The sequence below is a fragment of the Rhagoletis zephyria genome, unplaced genomic scaffold (assembly GCF_001687245.7).
Source record: "Rhagoletis zephyria isolate East Lansing unplaced genomic scaffold, Rhagoletis_zephyria_1.1 Rzeph_scaffold_04177, whole genome shotgun sequence".
NCBI lineage: Eukaryota > Metazoa > Arthropoda > Insecta > Diptera > Tephritidae > Rhagoletis > Rhagoletis zephyria.
The window spans coordinates 57-24,350 of NW_016161260.1; the positions used below are offsets into that span (position 1 = coordinate 57).

General features: G+C 35.0%; 3 protein-coding genes across 6 annotated transcripts; 2 read left to right on the plus strand and 1 right to left on the minus strand.

Annotated features, from left to right (window-relative positions):
* Positions 1-6,014: 6,014 nt before the first annotated feature.
* On the plus strand, positions 6,015-16,144 carry Hexim (Hexamethylene bisacetamide inducible). Its single transcript, XM_017625688.1, has 3 exons — positions 6,015-6,232; positions 14,073-14,765; positions 14,829-16,144. Exons 1-3 carry the CDS (start codon positions 6,211-6,213, stop codon positions 15,458-15,460), a joined length of 1,347 nt encoding a protein of 448 aa, XP_017481177.1. The 5' UTR covers positions 6,015-6,210; the 3' UTR covers positions 15,461-16,144.
* Positions 16,145-19,989: 3,845 nt separating this feature from the next.
* Positions 19,990-21,641, plus strand: LOC108370366 (eukaryotic initiation factor 4A-III). The gene is made up of 3 exons (XM_017625693.1): positions 19,990-20,257; positions 20,323-20,881; positions 20,943-21,641. Exons 1-3 carry the CDS (start codon positions 20,119-20,121, stop codon positions 21,448-21,450), a joined length of 1,206 nt encoding a protein of 401 aa, XP_017481182.1. The 5' UTR covers positions 19,990-20,118; the 3' UTR covers positions 21,451-21,641.
* A 180-nt stretch (positions 21,642-21,821) lies between these two features.
* Positions 21,822-23,962, minus strand: Coq2 (ubiquinone biosynthesis protein COQ2, mitochondrial). Of its 4 annotated transcripts, none has more exons than XM_017625691.1 (5): positions 23,726-23,959; positions 23,557-23,651; positions 23,046-23,489; positions 22,279-22,976; positions 21,822-22,206 (listed from the first exon to the last, which is right to left on the minus strand). In XM_017625691.1, the coding sequence occupies exons 3-5, from the start codon at positions 23,458-23,460 to the stop codon at positions 21,982-21,984; spliced, it is 1,338 nt and encodes a 445-aa protein (XP_017481180.1). In that variant the 5' UTR covers positions 23,461-23,489; positions 23,557-23,651; positions 23,726-23,959; the 3' UTR covers positions 21,822-21,981. The 4 variants fall into 4 exon arrangements, with proteins under 4 accessions (XP_017481180.1, XP_017481179.1, XP_017481178.1 ...); XM_017625690.1 differs by having other exon boundaries at positions 23,046-23,487; positions 23,554-23,651; XM_017625689.1 differs by having other exon boundaries at positions 23,046-23,487; positions 23,546-23,959.
* Between the last annotated feature and the right edge of the window lie 332 nt (positions 23,963-24,294).

The following is a 24,294-nucleotide window of genomic DNA, read 5'->3' on the forward strand; positions in this document are numbered from 1 at the left end:
TATTATCTTTGTAACATACAGGTCAAATCATTTCAGTTGAAGACTAATAAATTGGAGGAGAAACCAGTTAGCGGTCTCCAATTGTGTAGAAATGTGCATACATACATTCATACATATATATTAATGTTTTAAATACCCAGCTGGAAATTCTGCCTTGATATGCCGGTTATCAAAAAGCCGCATGCTGGGAGTATGCTAATGGGCAATATATTACTCCACAAATCTCAGAATCATTTTATACCCTTTTTAAATACCATGTTCACTTTGAGCAATTAACCCTTGGACCGTTTTGGAGTTTAACGCTAAACTCTGCTCTTAAACTCCGAGTTTACCATACAAACAATTTTCGCTAGTCTCTCCATCTTCACAAAGCGATGTAGAGGGTTTCTCGGCTTTTCTGTTGAAAAACTGTCTATGTTTAGCTGAGCCTCTTACTGCAATCTTCAATCACTCTCTGGCCTCGGGCATATTTGTGGACGACTGGAAACAAACGTCTGTAACCCCTATCTTTAAAAGTGGGAACAAAAATGATGTCCGCAACTACAGACCGATATCAAAGCTATCTTCAGTCTCCAAATTATTTGAGANCTCTTGTTTCAAATTTGTTAATTACCTACTTTATGCTGATGACCTTAAAATATTTGCAACTATCAAAAACCTTTATGACTCAGCCAACCTGCAATCGGACCTGAACAGAGTTCATGAATGGTGCTGCAAAAATCAGTTGACGCTAAATATCGGCAAATGCTTTCATGTATCTTACAGTAGACATCTCAATACTTTGCATACATCATATTCTATCTCTGGCTCTGTTTTGCAATCTGTGACCCAAATGAAGGACCTTGGTGTTGTCTTTGACTCCAAACTCGCATTCAATAGTCATGTCGATTACATCCTTTCGCGCTCATACTCGATGTTAGCTTTTATCCGCCGAAACTGTCAGGCGTTAACAAACACTTATACTCTTAAAACTCTGTTTTGTGCACTAGTCAGGTCAAGACTGGAGTATGCAACGTTTATTTGGAGGCCTTACACTAAAATTCTATCTAAACGATTAGAACGTGTTCAAAAAGTTTTTATAAAATTTGCTCTCCGTTCATTAAATTTTTCTTTGCCACTACCTTCATACTATTCTCGCTGCCAACTAATCAACCTTACAACACTGGATAACAGAAGATCCATTTTAGCGTGCACGTTTGTCGTTAACATCATAACTGGCTCAATTGACTGCCCTTCTCTTCTAGAAAAGATTGCATTTAATATTCCCTCTAGAATCCTCCGCCATTGGGATTTCTTTAAAATAGGTTTCTCTAGAAGCAGTTATGGTGCCAACGCTCCGATCCCTAGAACGTGTGCTGAACTTAACCTAGTCTTCAATGCTTTGGACATTGATTTCTCACAATCAGGCCCTACCTTGGTTACTCATCTGCGAACATTTTTCTCTGCGCTACACCACTAGCGATGTATTTTATCTTAGCTCTTGTGAACTTAATGTATTTAAAATTTATCTTAATTTTTAAGTTTTAGTAGCACTTAATTAGTGTTAGCTGAGTAGTCTGTAAGAATAATCTGTATTCCAAGACTGAAATAAATAAAAAATAAAAAAGATACATAGCGATGGTTAAAGTTAAATTTTTTGATTTTATTAAATATTAATATCTTCTGAAAAACATAACCTGTTAAAAAACTAATGACGTCAAAATAAAGGTAATTACGGGTCTTTCGCCTGGTGGACATAAATTCATCAGTTTTATATTTTTCAGCCAGAAATACCTAATAACCAAAAAATATATGTTTTTTAAATGGCGGTTAATTAAAATTTGTATTAAAAAGCGTTATAATATATTCATCAATGTGTTTCCGATATTATACATATGAAAAATAGAAAAGTTTAATTTTAACCTTTTTTATTGGCTTTGATTTTTATTTGTGCCAAATAATCTTGGTATGGTTGAAATCAGCATAAAAAGTTCTAGCGAGTCAATCTTAGAGGTGAGCATTCCTTTTGAACTAGGGATGTTGGATGGTTGCCTACGATGCACCGCAAATTTTCCACTCGATGTATCGATGTTTTTTTTTGAAAACTGGCATTTCTAGTACATTGAACCGCCAATCCAGTTTTTCATTCGTACAAAAAAGAGAAGTGACTTTGACCAAAAAAATTAAAGGACTTCAAAAAGTTCCGCTAGAAAATTATTTAGCTCGGTTGCAGTAATTTTTTGCACAATTTTGCTCATAACATATTAGGGGTATTCTCTGAGTCTTGCAAAGCCCTTGCATGGTGCACAGATTGCACGGTTTAAAACCGGTTTTAGTATGGGACAGCTTTGCAAACCGTGCAATCCGTGCACCGTGCAAGGGCTTTGCAAGACTCAGAGAATACCCCTATTTTGTTGTGAACCATCATCTGAAAAATGCAAGTCGATGCATGGAAAAATATCGGTTCACATTTCACTACATCGATGTACGATGTATGTATGCATGTACATACATTTGATTGCATCGAATCAAAGAATAACATCGATAAATTGTTTGCCACTGACATCCCTTTTTGAGCTACTAACGGTGGACAAAGGGGGGCACCGAATCAAAAATGGAAAGATAAATAAATGCATCCGTCACCAAAAGCCGCTCCGAAATTTTCTCACGATGATTCATGAGCAAGGATTTCCTTGCAGAATTTTAGCTAATTCACTAGCGCTCTTTGTTCATCAAAAACACTACTCCAAATTGAAGGAACGTCGCAATAAGCCAGTGTCACTCTCTGGCACGTTTATTTTCTTTTTGTACGAAAAGATCTGCAAAAATATGTATGTATATGAGTACATACATTATTCACCGTCACATATGATTGTATGTAAATATGTAAAGCATTCATTTTAGCAAAATTTATTTGCCCGCGCTCTTTGGAGAATATTTTTCTTTTAACTTTGCTTACATGATACATACACAACTCATAAACCTCCCTTCATGCCGCACTCCAAAATCAACCTATGGCACAAAACCATCAAAAACAATACACAAACCACAAAACATATTTAGATACCAAGGATGTTGCGAATATTGGTATTCGCAATCGTTATGTGAATGATTCGCATCATTTTACAAATTCGCATTCGACATTTGCATCAAATGATACGAATGATACGGCAGAGTCCACTTTAATATTGTTGAAATGCCTCTAGGTCAGTCTAACCAGGGCGCGAACAATAACCAGCTTTTAGCTTCAAGCGCTAAATGTTCAAGTAGTATATCAAGCAACATTGATAGGAATAATTTCAGAATCTGTAAACATTAGAAAATATGAAATTAAAGCCCAACTGAAGGCCTGTTTTAAAGAAAAACGAGCTTATCTCGTGGAAAATCATCTCGATTGGGGAAAAACGAAACAATACGACCAATGGACATATCCGGCCCGCAAATATTTGAGTGCTCCACCTGCTAGCTTGCCGGCCTTATATACCCGAGCCTCTAAGAAATCGCCTCACGGGAGAAAAGGCAGCAAAATTACTTTTTTTTATATATATATGCCCATTTTGACCAACTACTTGACCGACTTTAAACGCCTACTAGATTAAGCCCTCGTTAAATGTTTTTTATCTTTTTTTAAATGTTATTCCGAACATTCGCATTCCGAGTTCGCATTCGCGATTGTGAAAAATATTACATTCGAAACATCTCTAGTATGTACACACATGGTGAATCGTACCCGCTCACTCAGCAGTCGAACAAAATGAACCTCGGCCAATTACGCCAGCAGTAGCAGCAGTCGACCTGGGAATTTTTTTACTTCGATTTTTTCCTTTCTCGTTTTCACTTTGTTTTGCAGTTGGCTTTTTACACCTTAATAATTGGCATTAAATTCACATATAACCAATATTGGGTTGTATAATTTTCAAGGAAATAACTTGAATAATCACCTTTTAGTATTTCAAACAATTATAATATATTTTAATGCGTTTTTTCAACGACAAATTTTTGCTATACGAACAGCAGTTGAGAGATGACAACACGCAACTAAAATGGCGGACGTTTCTCCATTCGGTGTTCATCCGTTTTCATATGTGTTGACTTCGGCGTAGTGCAAGTGTATGTATGAGTCTGTTTGCGACCGAGTGAATACTCTGCGAACAAATTACTGAGAGAGATTTGCCCATGCACATACGTATGTACACAGCATGACCATAGTTTTGAGTACAGGAAACGATGATACCATGTGGACATTTTCGGAAATCCTGCATATCAGGCATGAAAAAATCCCTAGATGTGGTTGTTGCTGAAACATATTTCAAGAACCATGAATAGCCTGTCAGACGTGGCTATGCAATATATTTCGAAAAGGCTGTCAAATAGAAAAATTTCAGAAAGCAGTTGCGTGAGCAGTCACACCTTACATGTAAAATATCTTTCTAAAGAGGTTTTTTATTTCCAAAAGGCGAATTGCAGATTGCTGGTGCAGCACGAGCAAGTGGAAATATATTTCCGAAATCGATTTGCGCTCTCTTAATTGCTGTCACATCCATGATATAAAAATTTGATGGTAAAACCGCTGAGAAGCAGTCTGAACATTTTTGAAGTTTGCTAACATAACAAAAATGTTTTCAAATTTTCTATCTCACAAATGCAATGTCACTTTCTGTCTCAAATAAAAGAAAATCGAATACCCAGTAAACATTTAGAGTCATAAATGAGTCTTTAAGGAGTCGTATTTCGGAGCCATTACGCTCATAATGAGCTCATTTAAGAGTCCGATATTAGGGTGTTTCCCTTCCGCCGAAGGCCGACTTATGTGAGATTAAATTCATACATTAAATGAGCCTCAATATGAGTCATATTGAACTCTTATTGGCCCCATATATGTATGGCTCAATTTGGTTACCGGTTACAAGAGCGCATAGATGCGAAAAATGTTTAAAAATTAGCAGACACTATAATTACCGGTTACAAAATTTATGTTACCAGCGCAGAATAGACCTGTAAAAGTGAATGAAATGCCAGTTGAGTAAGAACATGGCCCTAATGCCATTACCCTGGTAAAAGCAATTTGGGCTGCGTAAGGGATCAAAAATCATGTATAACCATTGTATGTCTTAATCAAAATGAGAAAAAGGCTTAAATGAAATGACAGCTTATGAAAGAAAACTTGAAGACACTTAAATGCCCATTTTATTATGACATAGGATGCTGAAGGAACTTGTATCCTATAGAAAATTCTTTTCTAAAAAAAAACAAGTATGAGCATTTAATTTTAGTTGCAAAATCGCTATTTCTGATATTTTTGTCAACATGTGTATGTATGCGCTATATCCATGGTGGAATTATACCAGGTGAAGTAATTAGAGCGAGAAGAAAATTTGTCTATGAAATTTGACTATAAGGCAGTTGAATGTCAGAAAATAAAGCGAGGAAGCTGTTTTATTCTTTCACCCGTCTATTGTGACATGCGCTATACCATGGTGTGATTATAAAAGGTGAAGTAATAAGGCTAGAAAAAATATTTGACACTATCTTATTTGAAAATCTGCTTTTAAAAACTTCTATAGGATAGCCGAATGTCAAGAAAATAAGTGAAAAGCTTTTTTAGTACTTCATCTGTTTATAATTCCAAATTGACATTATATAGTCCCCTATCGTGTTTTATATTTATTCTGTTTAATAGGGTATAAGAAATTTATATTTTATTGAAATAGGTGTCGCTGCTGTACCTGCAAAATTGTATCAAGGTTCCCAACCTATGTAGTTTTGTAGTCTGCAGGGATGCATGTGCTGGTATTAATTGTACTCTTATTTATATTCATTATGTTTAAAAACGATTTCATCTTAAATTTGCGCTTAATTTATAATCTTAATAAAAATAACTCCGCAACTTTATTTTAGTACCATCAATATCTACAAAACAAACCAATTGTCTGTTAAACGTACAATTTTTTACCGAACTACCATCGGGCCTATATTTACATTGCGCGCATAGCGCATACTCCACTTTTATCGCTTCGATGCAATGTAACAGCTACAGCAATGGCAATTTAGTAGTCTTGGGGTGTTATTCTTCAAGGCAAGTTTTATTATTGGTAAAATGGCGATAGGACTCAAATCGTTAAGAACTACAGCGGAAAACTTGTGTATTATTATCAAAGTGAAAGAACAGATCTCGAATAATTTAAAAAGTGATTGAATAGTTTTCATTTGTGAGCCGGACTTCATATAAACATGGAAAGTCTCGTTAAAAAAGGTAAAAATTTCATTTGCCAGACCAACGTTAAAGGCCACTCCTGCACTTAATGAAACGACAGAAGACGACTACCTATTTCAGCTTTTTTTTCTATTTCGCTTTGCTGCGTTTGTCGATAGGGGCTAGGGCTACCGGCTCTGTCAAAGCCAATTTGCCCAGAGTTCTTTGAAAAAATCCCCAATTTATAATGGTATTCCTCCACACACTTCTTTAATTATTGAATATACTAAATTATCTGTTTTAATAATAGAGCTTGTGCCAATTGATAGAAAAGTACACTGGATAGTAAATTATTTACAGCTATGAGGTGAATAAAAATTGTTTAAACGGCAAGGCTAGTGAAAAATTTGGCAGAAAGCATTAGCTTTGTTTCTTTTCTAGCCGATAATTATGAGGAATAACAAGAACGGGAAAATTGAGAAAATTACGCTTACACAGGGCGATATAAAGAAATAGTTAAGAAACCCAAACTTGTAGAAAATAACAAGTAAACAGCTCGTCGGTTTATTTGCATTTGAAGACACTTGGCGCAATTTTTTCAATCGCGTTTTTTATACCAAAAGTATTCAGAATAAATTTTGCAATAGTTCATCAATATTTAATGATTTCTATTTATTTTCATAGCTGTTGTTTTCTGCTACTAAAAATTTTACTTGCAAAAATTAGCAGGAGAGGCGAAAAAGAAAAGCGTAAGAATGAGAGAGAGCTTCGAGTTTTTGGGTTAATAAACGCTTTCCATCAAAAACTAGTGATAATTTTCTGTAAAGAAACAAAGCGCTAATATCAAGAAGAATACAGAATAATGCATGTATATACATAAATACATAAATTAAAGAAAACAAAGCGGGTGGATATTAGTGAAAAATTAGTGGTTATTGCTGAAAGGTCTCATAAATGCATGGATTTCCGTTCCAGAAGAACTGAAATCAGCAAAGGCAAATATTTCTCTATAATTGCTGCATTTTATTAATTGCTAACTCGATAGCCTTATAGCTGAAATTCAATGCCGGCAAACGGCGGAATCACCACAGCGAAATTCGCGCTGTCAAAATTAGAACACCAGCACGCATATGAAATTGAAAACAGCCAAAATTAAATGCAAAGTTCGCTCGGCGGAGTTTCATGGCGATAGATTTATTTCTGCTGGGCGATGGCAGCTGTACGTACCAAAGGCCGTATTTCTTTTTTGATTTCACAGTTGTAGAAGAAAGCAACATAGACACAATTATTTTTGTTGTTTGAAAAATGTAGTTGTGGATTCGTTAAATCTGGCTTGAAATCAAATAATGTATAATAATTTCTCTTTGTTTTACATTTATATTTGTTATTATTTCCCCATTTCTAAATATGGATTAGTTTTTTTCTAAATATGGTCACCCAAATTATAAAGGCGACCAAATGGTATCAGCTGTAGCATTGTGAAATAATATAAAGTGTACCAGGTAACTGACGTCTTCATATTTGAAAGCAAAATTTGATTTTATTATTTTTTCTTTCATTTGGTTCCTTGATTTTGTTGCATACCTTTGTCCCATTTCGGCTTAGATCCTCAACCTTCCGGACTAAAGGAAAAGTTTTGTTTGTGATTAAGTTTTGCCTTTTTCGCAAATTATAACGACACATCACCGAGTCCAATCTACTGTTTTCGAAAAATCAAAGACGGACGAAGACAATAAAAGAAGTATTAGTATAATAGTGTGAGTATACTTCTATTATCTTCGCAAAATTTTTCTGAGTAAACCCCAAGTAATGTAAGAAATTACCATATGGGACAACTGACTGATTACTGATGAGCGAATTCACAATCAACTTGAGACGAGTTGAAACTTGTTGAAAATTCGCTTGAATATCAATGGACGGCATGTAGTCAAGCGCTGGATGAACTTTGGTCAATCATCTACTCAACTACTCAAGATTCTGATTATTCGAAACGACCATTCCTCAAATAATTTGAGAATTGATTAATATTGATTTTTTCTTTGTGAATGGCGGTTTAACTGCTTTATATTTAAAACCAAAAATTTTACCAAAATGTGAGTATAAAAGCTCTTAAAACCTATTTAATTTTTCAAGAACAATGCCAATAACGTATAGTGCATAATATTACATGTGATGAGTACCTAATTTTTAACCGACTTCCAATAAAAGAGGAGGTTATCAGTTGGTCGGAATATATGTTTTTTTTTATGTATGTTACCGCATAACTTTGGACCACGTCAACTGATTTCGATAATTTGCATCGGAAAGATAGTGTCTCAGAGGTGGTCCCTTACTAATCTGGTTTAGATCCGATCATTGGATCATGAAATATATATTTATATTTCATTATTTACATGAGAATTGAAGTCGGTTTTTTTGCTAAAAATTACTTGTTTAATTATTTACCACGGTAATACGAGTTTTTACTAGATTAGTTATTATATTCTAATTTTATAATAATATACAAGAGATTATTCGCAATAAAAAGTTTAGGTCGAAAACGTCCTTAATGCTCTTGTTCCCCGACGAAGTTCAAATTCCACCAAAATAGAGGCATTCTTCACCGTTGGCATCCCTGATTGGGGCTGGCAGGCGGTGTCGCTTTGTCGTATTGTGAGTAGCGTGTGGTAGCGAAGATACTTTTTTTGGTGCAAGTGTTTCAGTGTTTGAGAATTAATAAAGTACGAAACGAAAAATCTTGAGATTAGTGTGATACACAGTGTTGATATTTTAAGTACATTGTATTTTTTTCAGTACATGTAAATGGACATATCTAAATTTCAGATTTGGTACAAAACGAAATTCTGAATTGTAATTTGGAAAGTATACGTGACGAGCGTTGCGGTTATTGCGATTTTTTTGATCATCGCTATTTATTTTGAAAAAATCTTCGGAAATGCAGTTTACCTAATGACGCTCCTGCAGAAAATGACGGAATTGAAAGTTAAAAACTGTACGTAAATTTCATGCGTTGAAACTAAAAATGTCTACTGTGGACTTCCATTTTAGTGTTACTCATGATACAAAAAAGAAGGTAGTTTCATTTAATGACATTCGTTGTTGTTGTTAACCATTTGACTTTTAATAAAATTAATAATAAAATTATGACATTTCATCAAATTCATGCTACCTGATCACTAGAAGAAATATTTTTTTTTAACCAGAAGATTTTATTAGTACATTCAACGATGTGGAATATGATAAACTAGAAAATTATGCCGGCTACATGATTTCGAAAATGGGGTTGACGACTAGGTTCAGAAAGCATGACGAAAGTGTATGCTTACATATCGTCGCTTAAAGTACAAAACCGCGTATCGTCGTTCTGCAAAACCGCGTAATTGACATTTTTTGCCAAAAATGGGATTTGCTCACACAAGCTCTTGGCTCAAGCCTTATCCATTCGTCCTGAAATGCGATTTCTTTGTAAAAAAAGAGAACCTTTTGAAATATGAGTGTTTTTACTCTCTACAAACAATTAATGCAACTGCGTATGTGACAGTTGTGCATTTTGTCGATACACGGTTTTGTACTTTAAACGAGGATCTGTTAGTTGTTTATCGGAGGGCGATCTCTTCAAGCCGACTTCAGGTATTTTGCATAAATTAAGAATTTGTGAAATTTAATGATGATGCGCTAATCACAAAGCCTAATTTTTTGCAAAATCTGATGAGAAATGTAAAAGTAAATTTGAACCAAAATATAAAAAGGTTTTATTTGGGAAGAACATTATTTAGAATTCGACTTTTAAATCGCAAGATTGCATTCAAAATAAGAAAACAAAAAAATAACAGAATAATGCGCGCGTGGTTTTTATTACAAAATGAAAAGAACAGTTACAATGAAGTCTCCTTTAACAGTTTACATTTTAAATATTTTTAATAAAAAAACCTCGTAAGTAAAAAAAAGTACCAAGCACTAATAATGGTTTTTGATTTGAAATGTTATTACATTGGTATAAATATGGGAAAGAAAATACTCCGATTTATTGTTTTAATATTATCAAAGTGGCAAGGCCGTTGATAATACTCACAATTTATGAAACTTCAAAAAATTTTATTATCCGTCAAAAGTTGTTTATTGAAACTACCTTCTTTTTTGTATCATGGTGTTACTGATCTCTTTTTTAACGGACTTCCAAAAAAGGAGGAGGTTTACAGTTCGTCGGAATATTTTTTTTTTTTTTTTTTATGTATGTTACCGCATAACTTTGGACCACGTCAACCGATTTCGATAATTCTTTTTGCATCGGAAAGGTAGTGTCCCATACTAATCTGGTTAAGATCCGATCAGTGGATCATGAGATATATACACATATATATATATATTTTTTATATGAGAGCTGAAGTCGGGTTTTTTTTTGCTAAAAATTACTTGTTATTTGATTTATTTTAACTAATGAAAAATAAACTCACTGTAGTAAAAAAAGGTGCATGTTTAGTTGAAGCAAAACGGGATGTTGTGCATTGACGGAAATGGTGAAAATGGTGTGTTTACACTTTTCACATAACTCTAAAATTTCAACTCAATTCTAATAGGAAATATAAAAATAATCCATCAATTTTTAAAAGGGTACATCATAAATTAGACTTTAAATATATCTGTGCTTTAACTTTTTAATATTTCGGAAATCCTCATATTTATATTTGTAAAGTATCTATTATGCAATAAAAAGGAGTTCTTGGTTCCATCTTATGGTTAGTTAAACATACATACATACATACCCAAAAATATTAGTTTGTTAAATGATCGTATCATTTATGGACCTAGGGCCCTTTCCTGTAGTATATTTTACCTTTAACGCTCACTTTATATTTAAAGGTTGGATTAAAAATAAATCTATGTCTAAAGTTAAGCATTTCTATTATCGGTTTTTGACGTATGTATGTTTCTTGATTGTAAACGAAATTCTAGCCGATAATAAAATGAATTACTTTAGTCACAATGATAAGTTTTAATGCAATCTTCAAATATAAAGTGAGCTTTAAAGTTACAGGTTTTAAGTCTGGGAAAACACGCTCAAAAACCTAGTCCTTAATTACGGTATATGTGTATACGATATACATACTAGAGATGGGCACGGGACTAAATAAATATTCAATCCCGATCCCACCCATCCCGAAATTCAATTTTTAGGTCCCGAACTCGCCCATTCCGAAATTCAATTTTTAAGGCCCGACCCCGCCCATCCTGACATTTTTCAGGATTTTGCCGCGTGTTCCGAAGTCTATAACTAAGATTTTCACATGTTTCAAACTAATTTTATATAATAAAAAAAAAAAACATTAAAAGAAGCAGCATCTTCGGATAGTTTTTTGCTTTGACGTTCGTTGCCGGCCCAATAAAACATAAAAAAGTGCTTTCGTAAAACGTTTAAGGAAATTTTTCTGAATTTTCGGGGAGTGCAAAATTTTTCGGGAGTGTCGGGATAGTGTCGTCCCGCCCGCAACATTTTTAAAGACCTTTCCGATACCGCACATCCCGGCCATTTTGAAGTCAGTGCCGTGGGTCCCGATATCCCGCACCCATCTCTAATACAGCGAGCTACAGCAAAAGCAAAAACAAAAAAAAAATGTAGGGCGAGGAAACCAGCTATCTTATACCTTGGTTATAATGCACGGGGCGAATCGTAACAAATTGCGGCGAATTCGTAAGGATCTATTGATTTTAGATGCTTCCGTTTTACATTGCGTTCAAGTGCATTATAATCGTTTGAATTCATTGCCCATACAATAGATAATTAAGTGACAGTTCACTCCGTCCCGTTACTTCCATTATATTCCAGGCATAACAACACCACCAAGGCGAATTTATACGAGGTGGTGCTACTGGCGAATGTAGATTTTCGCCGCGGTACTTCTTAATGTCAAAATGATGTGGTTGCTGCAAAATGACTTCGCCTTGTTTACAACAAACACAACAAACACATCATTTTGACATTAGGGAGTACCGCGGCCAAAATCTAAATTCGCCATCAACACCACCAAGGCGAATTTATACAAGGTGGTGTTACTGGCGAATTTAGATTACAACAACGACAACCATATGTATTTTGTATGGAGGTTGTAATGTCAAATCTCAATTCGCTCCAAAGTTTACATGTATTTTTTTTTTGCTTTTGGTGGGTGTGCTGTCAAATCAGTAAAAGCAAAAACAAAATACATGCAAGGCGAATAAATCAGCTGATTTTACAACACCACCTTGTATAAATTCGCTTTGAACACCACCTTGTATAAATTCGCCTTGCTTACAACAAATATATCATTTTGACATTAGGAAGTAATGCGGCGAATATCTAAATTCGCCGTTAACACCACCTTGTATAAATTCGACTTGTATTTTACTTTATATGCACAACCAGCGTTGCCGTTTTGATACAATTGTATAATTTTTGATACTTTCTCTTTCTAAATCTTAAGATTTAGGGCCGGTTACTCAATATCGGGTTAACACTAATCTGCGGTTATTGACATCTTCGACTCCATGAATGCAACATGGAGTCGGTAACGTCGATAACTATGTTTAACCGCAGATTAGTGTTAACCAGACATTGTGAGTAACCGGCCCTTATAGTATATGTAAATGTAGTATATGTAGCAAAGCTATTTACGGTAAATTTTAGATATCAACCTCGTTGTAGGCATCATATCAGAGATACAATTAAAAGACTCTAGATGTCGCCACGGCCGAAGAAGTTAAATATTGCGCCTAAATATATGCACTTTTTACATACGCTACAACGGAAATAGAAAACCAGCCATTTCTTTAAATGAAATTAACTGCTGCTATATGTATATATGTACATAATATCGAGCCCTAACCGCCAAAATAACGTAAGCGACATTTTTTTCAAAATTTTCTTTTTGATGCAGAAATATTCCTAGAGCATCTAGATGCATTTCTGCATCAAAAAGAAAATTAAAAAAAAATGTCGCTTACGTTATTTTGGCGGTTAGGGCTCGATATGTAACAACATTTTGCTGGCATAGTCTTCTGTTCTCTTTTCACTGCTCGTTGAATTATTTTAATATCTATTGCAAAATTTTATACAGACAAGACTAAAAAGTAGAAAATAAATTAAATAAATGGACTAAAAATTAGAAAATACTATTTCTCAGTCCCAATGAATTTGTTTTCATAACTTTTGATTTTGAAATTTTAGCAAAAGTCATTATAAACCATTTATGAGATTGAAAATGAAAAGCGTGGGGACTGAGATATATTATTTTCTAATTTTTAGTCCATTTATAAAAGCGTTGTATATTAAACAGCGTTTTTATTTTATTTTATTTATTTTATGCTCTAATTACCGAAACAGCCCGGAAATCGCGTGGGGCAAAGCTATTTACGTTCCATAAGAGGGACGTATTCGCTCTCTATTACCTAATTTTCTAGCATGGGGAACGTTTCCTGCAGCCGGATTCCAACATTCACTATCGCTAATTTTGATCGCTAAAAATCTTCAAAATAATAGCAGGCGCGCCTAACAACATGCAACGTCTAGTTACATGCCCTTCATACTGCCAGCTTTGGCTGATTACACATTACATCTGTTACATTTGTTGCATTTAGAGAACTGTAGCGATGGAAACTTAGCTTAGCGATTGTCAGAATTCCACTGCTGGACTGTTTTGGCACCCCCAGAATCCCGAGGGAACCGTGTGGAACAAAGCTTATATGATGGAGGTTCTTAATTTCTACTTTCAGAAATTTTTCTGACGAGCGTTCAAAATCCAGTAACCCTTTTTTCAATCCATCTACTTAATTGCACAAACAGCTTCGATAACTGTACTGTAGCGCTCATTTGCTAAACTTTTTATTTCATTTCAAATAACTTTAAACTCTATTTCAATCGTTATAGGTGTGCTAGTTCAAGAGAACCAAATACAGACGGAAATTGCTACAGATGTTGAGGCGAATGCCCTTGCCCTTGCCGGGAACACTAGTGCTGCTTCGCCCAATAAAAAATCTTCTGAGCAACAACCACCGCAAAAGGCGAAACGTAAACACCGTCGAGGCAAACCAAAGGCCAAAAATGCAAATAAACCGTACAAAAAGTCAAATTGGAAATTTCAAGTACCAAGACCAAATTTTAATGGTAGCGGAGGAGGAGGAGGCGGTGGTGGGCACAATAGGAATGGAGCACGCCCTAAAATACTTCGATCACGTTCACTGGTGCCATACAACACGAATAAGTTCCTAATGGAAGAACATTTGGCTGAAGTGCCCAGTGCATTGCTTACACCCTCGGGCCGTACTCGCGACTCCAGCTTTTCTATTGATTCAGAAGATAATTATTTCTTCTCGTTACCGGAAGATGAGGAGGAATTTCTTACAAAAGAATTCGCCAATGTGTACGAAAAGGCGCGGGTTGAACGTTTGGAAAACTTGACTAAACAACAACTAATCGAAGAATGTCTACAAATTGAGGACCGATATTCGTCAGATCAAGGAAGGCAGCAGCAACTGAATGTGCAGCGTATTAGCTCAGAGTTTATGTCGAAGATACGTATTTTGGAGGAAAAAGTGCGTGAATTATCGCGCGAAAATTATAGTAAGTAGTTGCGCCTTTTTTCAACTATATGTATACATATACTATATAGTTTATTTATTTCAGATTTACGTTGCCAATTAATGCGTTCGGCTGCAATGGCTGTTGCTGCTGCAGCGGCTGCTTCTCCTCCCTCGGCTGCGCCCCCAACGGGTGCTGCTTGTGAACCCACGCCGATGGACTCTTCGAGTGTGGATAGCGAAAGCGACAGCTCCAGTTCATCTTCGTCCTCATCTTCATCCAATCACAGTGCGTCGGGAAAACGTGCTAATAACGCACGCCAACGGCGACAGCATCGAAGCTGCTCTTCCCGTAGTTCCCTCAGCGATTATCAAGCTTTTAATGAGAACGATCAAATGGAAAGTGCTGAAGAAAATGACATTGAGTCAGAAGATGCAATCAATCGAGATTTAGGGGACAGGATTGAAAATAACTCCACGGCCGTACCGGTTGAATTTAACTGCGAAGATAGGCAGACCTTTGAGTTGAACCCATACGAAGAACGAAATTCGAGTGCAAATAATATAAATCTGGTTAACGATGCAGCAATGGATGAAGAGTTTCCCTTATTTTCTCCAATTTTGGGTGGCGCTGAATCCTCGCCATCACCAGAAGTCGATTTACAAAAGGATGTTGGAGTAATCGCAGATAAGAATGTATCGCAAATAACCGAGAGCGGAGAAGTAAATCGTAACTGAGTAAAATATATGAGTTGCGTCTAGCTTTAATTTTAACTTTTCACCTACATTGTACCACTCTTATGTGCGGTCATTCATTCTGTTACAAATTTTAAGCTTAACATTTATTCCCAGTCAAGGATAAAGATACATACATACAAACATAAAACTAAAGTGAAACGAAAAGTTAGTAAACTTATGTTTTCTTATAAATAACTCTAAAAAATTAACATAATAAAACTGCTAATATAATCCCTTTCTAAAGCTAGAAATTTTACAACTAAAAGGGTGCAACCCAAATGCTTTTCGATTTCATTAATTGCAATCAATTTCTTCTCGGCTGGATACTAATTTTGCCGTGTATCTTATCAGAACTCGATACATATTTTCTAGGCATCAAATAGGAAACGATTTGCAGGCTTCAACATCAAATAACCAGTTATTTATGACTTGCATTATTGCATATCTGAGTATATTTATTAATATTAATTAATACGAAATCAATTTCAGTGAAAAATGATTTTAATTTTTTGAATTTTATATGGAAATTGGCAGAAAATAAAAAATCATTTTCCATTTAAATTGCTGGTGAAACCGGCTGTTAGAGATCGACATATCTCGGCAGCGTGTTCGAAATCGCCCTATCTCAAAAAACATTTCAAGAACGCCATATTCGGAATTTTATTGAAAAACATCCTATCTCCAAATTTGGTTGAAGAACGGACTATTCTGAAATAGGACGTTCTTCAAATAAATTCTGAAATAAGGCGTTTTTGAAAAGTTTTTTGAGATAGGGCGTTTTCAAACTGGCAGACGAGATAGGTCAATCAATCTTCCACTGAGCAGTCGACTTTTAGTTTTAGAAAACGCATTTATGATTCAATTCTTGTGTATCTCGTGCTTTAAATAAATAAATGCATATACAGATGCAATCAACTAATTAGCAACGAAATTCAAAATGATATTGTTGGCAAATTATGTTTATTTATTAATTTTTAACAATTTTCAATTAAAATATAATTCAATCTATAATATAAACCACAATAATAAAAGTTTCAAAGCTTGCAAAAATTGAAAATAAAATGAATCAAACTTCAAAAATTTGTCATCAAAATTTTTAATTAGATTATTTAGAAAATGTTCGGGTATGCAGTTTGTAGCCCATTCAATTGTAGTCCAACAAAGTGTGCAAGTTTGAAGTAGCTAGGACTTGCAGTTGATTTTTTAGATTTTTAATAACTTAAAAGAAAAAAAAAATTTGATTATGTGTTACAGAAAAAAAAGGGGCAACACCCTGCAAAAAAAATTCTAAAAAATCAAAAATATTCTAATAAAATATTTTGAAAATTTTTTGAACTTTGACTCATTTTTTTGCAACTTGTGCAAGCTTTATAAGCTTTATTGTGGTTTCGGTAATAGTTTGAATTATATTTTAAATGAAAATTATTAAAAATAAATTAATAAAAATAATTTGCAAACAATACCAATCATTTTGAATTTCGTTGTTAATTAGTTGATCGCGTCTGTACATACTAGTGGTATTCGACTAAACCCTTAGAATTACCAAACGGTAAAATTTACATTTTTATACACTTTGTTATATGAACGCACATCAAACAAAATTTTTTGAATCTGTTCAATTTAAGTTTTCTTAGACAAATGCATAAGCTGGGAACTTACACATTGCTGTATAAATTCATACACATCGTTTACTCACCGACATCACATCACAAGTTACGTATCTCATTTGTTCTATTTTTTTTTTTTTTTTTTTTTTTAATTTCAAATCACTTACAGTCAGTTTATGTAGCAATAAATTTATATAGATTGTGAAGTTTACATGGCATTTATGCTGACTAGGACAGTCGGTGCACCATGACTTGTTTGCTTCATATGTAGACAACATTACAAGTTTGGGTGAATACCCTTACTATAATTTTAAATGAAGGTATCAACGTTGGATTTTGGTTCTTAATTTGCGGCGTTAATATCTACGATCCTCTTAAACAAAAAATAAAACCCATATTTTGAAACGTACAAATTTTTACATATGTATATGCAATCCCTTTAACTGTTTCAGTTATTCCTAACCCTTGGTTTTAATGCCCGAACATTTTTGGTAATCATAAAAATATATAAATAATTATGAAAAGAAAAATACCAAACTTGTGATACTTAAATATTTTAATAAAAAATTGAGAAAAAATCAAACCTTTTTGGCAAATAAAAATTGAAAAATGAGAAAAGATACAAAAATTCAAAAAATTTATAAATATTTTTTAGATTTCAAAGCTAACTTCAACTCATTATTTAACAACCTCTAATGCATACTAAAACATTTAAGTAATTTAACGATTCTAAATATTAAGAATGAACCTGTGTAATATCACATGTACCGAATATGTATGTATGTACATTTGATATTCGAAATTATGAATAAACTGATTGGTTAAATATGTATGTAAATAAGAACGTGTTTTAAATACTGTCGCTGCATTCTCTATTGTGGCTATCATGTCGCACACCGTCTTCAAAAGAGTCACAACTCAGAATTTGCAATTTTTGAGATTAAGCGCTATAAATGCTGTGTATTTTTACATTTCAGCAAAAGCTGGGGAAATTTTTGATATAATTTGTTAAAAAAAAACCCTGCCCATATGATTATCATGTGTTAATAAATAGTTTTTCGCATTTTCTGACAAACGTACTATTTTGAGTTGTGACACCTTTGAAGACGGTGTGCGATGTGTACAATTCGAGGCACTTTATGGAAGGTTTGTTTCTTCGTTGAAGATTAGTTTATAAATACATACATACATACAAGCATACATTTATACAAATACAAACTTTATTTTATAATTAAGAAATTAATAGAAATACCTATATACTTATGTATGTATGCATATAGTTTGTAGAAACCTATTTTTGAAAGCTGAATATAAATAAATTATTATATAAATGGCGTCATATAAAAATGCTGAAATGACAGTGCGTATTTTTTTTAAGGATGATAGTAAATATTTCGAAAATTTGTACATAAATAACTATATCCATTCCGGCAGTGGTGGACCCCACTTTTGTCGTTCTGTAGCAAGTTTAGTTTAGCAGGTGTGAAATTTGACCCTAGAGTACAAATTTTCATCGATTCGACGACTACCACTCTCATTTTACTTATTTTTCTTTTTATTATGTGATGCGGTTGCGGTCAGATTTTATGTGCGGTTAGCGCTTTATGTTCTGTTGTTGATAAATAGCGTGTTTTTTATGTGAACTATCGGAGTGTTTTTTTTCCCTTAGAATGTTCGTCGATAAGAAGTTGATGCATGCGCAAAATTAATTTATAATTAGAAGTTTTGGCGTTTTTTCATATTAGACGACATATCCTTTATCCTTTTTTGCCTTATATTGATCTGGTTTGTAATGTCCAAGTTTAGTCCTTTTTTGATACGCTTATGTGAAATATATTGAATAAAAAAATTGTTTGAGTTTTTATCGACCGAAAGTTGAAGTTGAATAGCACTAAAACGTACTTGCTATTCGAGGGATATAAAATTGTGTGAAGGATGCACAGCTGCATGCAAATCTTAAAACATGTAATATATAATTCATATTTGCTTACGAGACTACCTTGTTTCTGTCGAAATCGCTACAATTATTTCGCATGGAGTGTTAAAAACGCATACTGTGTGCGGTCGAGTTAGCTTAAATATCTTATGATGAAATTTTGAAATTCTCAATTTACTACGACGTATTTTTCTCAAAAACGTATGACTCAAAACATGTGATTTATAAAAATATAAATCAATTATAAACAATATACATATAATTTAATAAAATAAAATGTCTCTCATACTTAAGCCCCACGATTGAGAGAATACAAAGGTTGCGCCGATCTCGGACCGCTATTCCTCTCTTAACGAATTTGACAGAATCGTTGTTTGCATGACGTCACACTGGTGCAACTTGTTTACATTTTCCTTGCAACATTTTTTCTTCTTCCATTCTTGCTCACGTTTTGGCATTTCTCTCTCGCAATTGCACCAGTGTGACGTCACTCAAAAGTTATTCTCAAAAATCCTCTCTGATCGGCGCAATCTTGTATTCTATCATTCTTGCTTAAGCCCTGTATGCAGCTCTCAAGAAAACGGTCAAGAAAAAATGGCCATTATTTCGCGTGTGTGTCCAAGGAATTTTAACATTTTTTATACCTCACAGCCTGTTGCCTCACTCTTTCCTCAAGAAATAATGGAACGGGCATATATTTCTGTTGCAAACCTGGGTTGCCTTGTGCTCTTTTTTCACAGAAAACTTTAGAAAACCGTAGTAGAAAGCGTACTAAATTTCTGAAGAACTGCGTACTGCCTTATGGAAATTTGACTCAAGAAAATTTCTTAGCCATTTCTTGTACGTCATTTTATATGGAGTTTTTGCTTTTCTTAAGAGCTGGATACTAAGCTTTACTTGAGAGCTGCATACAGGCCTTTAGCGAATACAACTCTGTTCAAAATTAAGAACGAATACAATAAAAGGAAACGTCAAAAAAAGTAAAAAAAAGCGTAGTAAAAAGTAAAAAGTACATAATTGTCCGCATTTTCTCCGATATTTGCTCTAGTTAAATTTTTTCCTAATATTTATTATAATTCCTCACTTTACTATAGAAGTTACCAAAAACGAACGAAATGGATAAGCTGCGTAAAAATGCACAAGCAGAGGATCTATCAAACGTAGAGTTTGAGACTAGCGAAGATGTAGAGGTGGTACCAACTTTCAATGCTATGAATCTGAAGGAGGAGCTGCTGCGTGGAATTTATGCTTATGGTAAGTAGTATGAGGGAGTAACAAAAACGAAAATAACATACATTTTTATATACATACGTGTGTAGGGTTCGAAAAGCCATCGGCCATTCAACAACGTAGTATTAAACCTATTGTGAAAGGTCGCGACGTCATCGCACAGGCACAATCCGGCACAGGAAAAACGGCCACCTTCTCAATCTCGATTTTGCAAAGTTTGGATACAACATTGCGTGAAACACAAGTATTATGTTTATCGCCAACTCGTGAGTTGGCTGTCCAAATCCAGAAAGTGATCCTGGCGCTTGGCGATTTCATGAATGTACAATGCCATGTGTGCATTGGTGGCACCAACTTGGGAGAAGATATACGAAAATTGGATTACGGACAGCATATAGTTAGTGGTACACCGGGACGAGTATTTGATATGATTAAAAGACGTGTGCTGAGGACTAGAGCCATTAAAATGCTGGTACTCGATGAAGCGGATGAGATGTTGAATAAAGGTTTCAAGGAGCAAATTTATGATGTATATCGCTATTTACCGCCAGCAACCCAAGTTGTGTTAATATCTGCTACATTGCCGCACGAAATTCTTGAAATGACTTCAAAATTTATGACAGATCCGATTCGTATTCTCGTAAAACGGTAAGTAAATCGGGAATAATAAATAAGCTTTGTTAACAACTTAAATATTCTTTGATTTTAGTGATGAATTGACACTGGAAGGCATTAAGCAGTTCTTCGTCGCTGTTGAGCGCGAAGAATGGAAGTTTGATACACTATGCGATCTCTATGACACATTAACAATTACACAGGCCGTGATTTTCTGCAACACTAAGCGTAAGGTGGACTGGTTGACAGAGAAAATGCGCGAAGCGAATTTCACTGTAAGCTCAATGCATGGCGATATGCCACAGAAAGAGCGTGACGAGATCATGAAAGAGTTTCGGGCTGGCCAGTCGCGTGTACTGATCACGACAGATGTGTGGGCGCGAGGTATAGATGTGCAACAAGTGTCTTTGGTAATCAACTATGATCTGCCAAATAATCGTGAACTGTATATACACCGCATTGGCCGTTCAGGTCGTTTCGGACGCAAAGGCGTCGCTATTAATTTTGTAAAATCTGATGACATTCGCATTCTGCGTGATATTGAGCAATACTATTCCACACAAATTGATGAAATGCCAATGAATGTGGCAGATTTAATTTAAATACTAAGAAAAGGATGCGTAAGTATCACAAACATTTGTAATACAACCATTTAAATTAAGGAATTGGGCTGGGCAAAATTCGCACACGCCTTTGAAATAAGTTTACTTCCCATAATTATCGTATCTGAAAATTTGAAGTAACATTTAAAACTGTAATTAACATTTAAACGAATAAAGTATAAACGCTACTTTAAAAAGAGTGCTTATTTGGAAAGGTGATGTATTGTTGGACGATTTTTCGTCACCTTTGTCAAATTTGGCTTGATGACAAACCGGTTTCGGCGTTGTGTTATCTTCAGTGTCATTTTGCTAAACCTAATTTGAGTCTAGACTCCTACCTGTCGAACTGTCGAAAAAACCAACAATCAAAATGAGAGTTTTGAAAAGTCCCGTTTTTAATACTTTGTACTAATTTTTAATTCTAAATTATTTTCTTAACAAAAATAAAAATTACCCTTTGGTTTACAAAATAGCCAATTATTATTATTATAGTAGCCTTTATTAGGATCGGAAAAACCGCTGGAAAAACCATTACGTCAAAGCTTCAGGTGTAGCAGGTATTTGAACCAGTCCACCCGTCGCCTGCATTTGTGTAAGGGTATTGCTTGCGTTGGCCACTGTGGTGCTATCCACTTTCTCTTCTGGTTTTAAAAGTGTGCCCAAGATAATCCCAAGGAACAAAATCAATCCAACTTGGTGGTTAGAAAAAAACTTCTTCGCACAGTCTGATGGGTTATTAATATTGAGTGAATATATCTAAAAAGACAGAAAAAAAATACATAAATTTATGCTAATCAACTCATATGTATATTAGAAAAATAAGATTACTTGCTGTACTAAGTGGGCTCCTACTACACCGACTGCTGCATAGTATGCTATTGTTTGTTCGGTCGCTATACCAGCCAAAGTAAGTCCAGATAACATAGCCGTCGTAAATCCAGATAGCCAGATTTTAGTATTATCCCCAAATCGTAAAGCCGTTGATTTCACACCGATTTGAATGTCGTCGAATTTATCCTGATGAGCATATATGGTGTCATATACAATCGTCCAACATATACCGGAGAGGTACAAAGGCAAACAAGCTTCCCAATTGACCGCACCTTGTGTCGCGCACCATCCTAGAAGTGCACCCCAGTTAAAAGCCATGCCCAGTACCAGCTGAGGCCAATATGTTATCCGCTTCATTAGTGGATATGTAACGACTAATCCTAAGGAACTTGCTCCTAATACTATTGATTGCAAATTTAACTGCAGCAGCACTAATAAGCCCAAGCTCAACTGAGCTGACAGAAAAACAATAGCATCAAATTGCGTGATTTCGCCAGCGGCAAGTGGTCGATTTCGAGTACGTTCGACTTTCGTATCAATATCTTTGTCCCAGAGATCATTAATAGTACATCCGGCGCCACGCATTATCAATGCCCCAGTGGCGAAAAGGCCCAACATTTTCCAATCAGGCCAGCAGCCAGCATTTGCACTCAGCGCAATACTCCAACCACAAGGCCAGAAAAGTAAGTAAGTACCTATTATGCAAGCGATTAAGCTGATAACAACCAGATGTATTTCTATTAAAAATTTCAAATTATGCTCACCTATAGGTCTATCCAAACGCATTAAGCGCCAATATGGTTTAACCGCATTTACTATGTTATGCTTTATCACATGAGATTTACTTAAGTTGTCTACACTCATATCTCCGCTAGGGTTCTTCTCTTGTATGCCCAAATTTTGGGGCAATCGTTCTCTGCTTTCGTTGCTTGCATACCTGTTTTTAATTGATCGTAGAATCATCATGTTTCCTGGGTACTTTTCCAAGGTGGAATTACTATGTTGAGTATAACCGATAAGATGTGAGGGCCATTTGGTCAAATACCTAAGGCTAGTGTGAACATCTTTTCCTTCGAGTCTCGCCGTTCTTCCGAGCAAACACATTTGTGGTGCAGCGTAGGCGACTGTTGGCAATGTGACACCTCTCTGAAGGCATTGTACATTGCGTATCAATAGCATGCTTAATGGTTAAGGCGGGTAATAGAACTAAAAAAAATGTTACATTTCCGGTTTGTTATATAGTTGAAATTTGCATGGGATTAACATACATACCTTTTTTTTGGCAATGGCAAGATAAATTGGATGTTCTTATGCTGCTGCTTTTGTGGTTGTTGAGCGGCTTTATTAGCTCTGCTGCTGCTGCTCTTTTGCTGTTTCAAATTATTGAATTAAACTTGAGTATGTATTTTAGCATCCGAATTCTCTCTTCCGCAGCTGCAATTACCTTTGATGAATGTTTCGTAACCTTGACCTCGTCAGCATTTGCACTCGTTACGTATAAATGAGTTATTAAGTGGATAAGTTACCCTAGTTTTCCATTAAAGTGCACGCTTTTGCTGACGAAGATTTTCTGCTGATTTCTAGCGAAAATTCTCAGATTCTTCTTTTGCCAGAATACATTTCAACACATGCTGCAGCACAAAAACATACGAAACAAAACAAAAACATACGAATGGGATATTATATGGGACCAAATATCGGTTGGGACCAAAAGCACTACCGGTAGTGCAGGGAGAAAACCCGCGTTAACACCCTGTACTTCCGGTAGTGCTATTGACAGTTCCTATATACATCTTCGTGGGGTGGTTTTAGTGTTGCCATGATTTGTCTTATAAAAAACGGCGTTTTGTGGGACTGATGCGCAGTATTGCCAAGTTTGTAATTTGAAGAAGCACTAAAACCCAAGAAAAATCGCGTTTTTTCTCGAAAAAAGCACCAAACTTTTATCGGAGTATTTAATGGACTTTATATGCGTACAATTTTTTTTTTTGTAGGAATGCAGATTTAAATTAA

Bases quoted from the DNA above. Each gene is read 5' to 3' on its own strand.
- Hexim (XM_017625688.1), top strand. From the start codon at position 6,211: ATGGAAAGTCTCGTTAAAAAAG. The intron at 6,233-14,072 runs GTAAAAATTTCA...CAATCGTTATAG, and splicing joins GGAAAGTCTCGTTAAAAAAG to GTGTGCTAGTTCAAGAGAAC. The intron at 14,766-14,828 runs GTAAGTAGTTGC...TATTTATTTCAG, and splicing joins ATTATCGCGCGAAAATTATA to ATTTACGTTGCCAATTAATG.
- LOC108370366 (XM_017625693.1), top strand. From the start codon at position 20,119: ATGGATAAGCTGCGTAAAAATGCACAAGCAGAGGATCTATCAAACGTA. The intron at 20,258-20,322 runs GTAAGTAGTATG...ATACGTGTGTAG, and splicing joins GCGTGGAATTTATGCTTATG to GGTTCGAAAAGCCATCGGCC. The intron at 20,882-20,942 runs GTAAGTAAATCG...CTTTGATTTTAG, and splicing joins ATTCGTATTCTCGTAAAACG to TGATGAATTGACACTGGAAG.
- Coq2 (XM_017625691.1), bottom strand. From the start codon at position 23,460: ATGCTATTGATACGCAATGTACAATGCCTTCAGAGAGGTGTCACATTG. The intron at 22,977-23,045 runs GTGAGCATAATT...CTTGCATAATAG, and splicing joins GCGTTTGGATAGACCTATAG to GTACTTACTTACTTTTCTGG. The intron at 22,207-22,278 runs GTAATCTTATTT...CTGTCTTTTTAG, and splicing joins GAGCCCACTTAGTACAGCAA to ATATATTCACTCAATATTAA.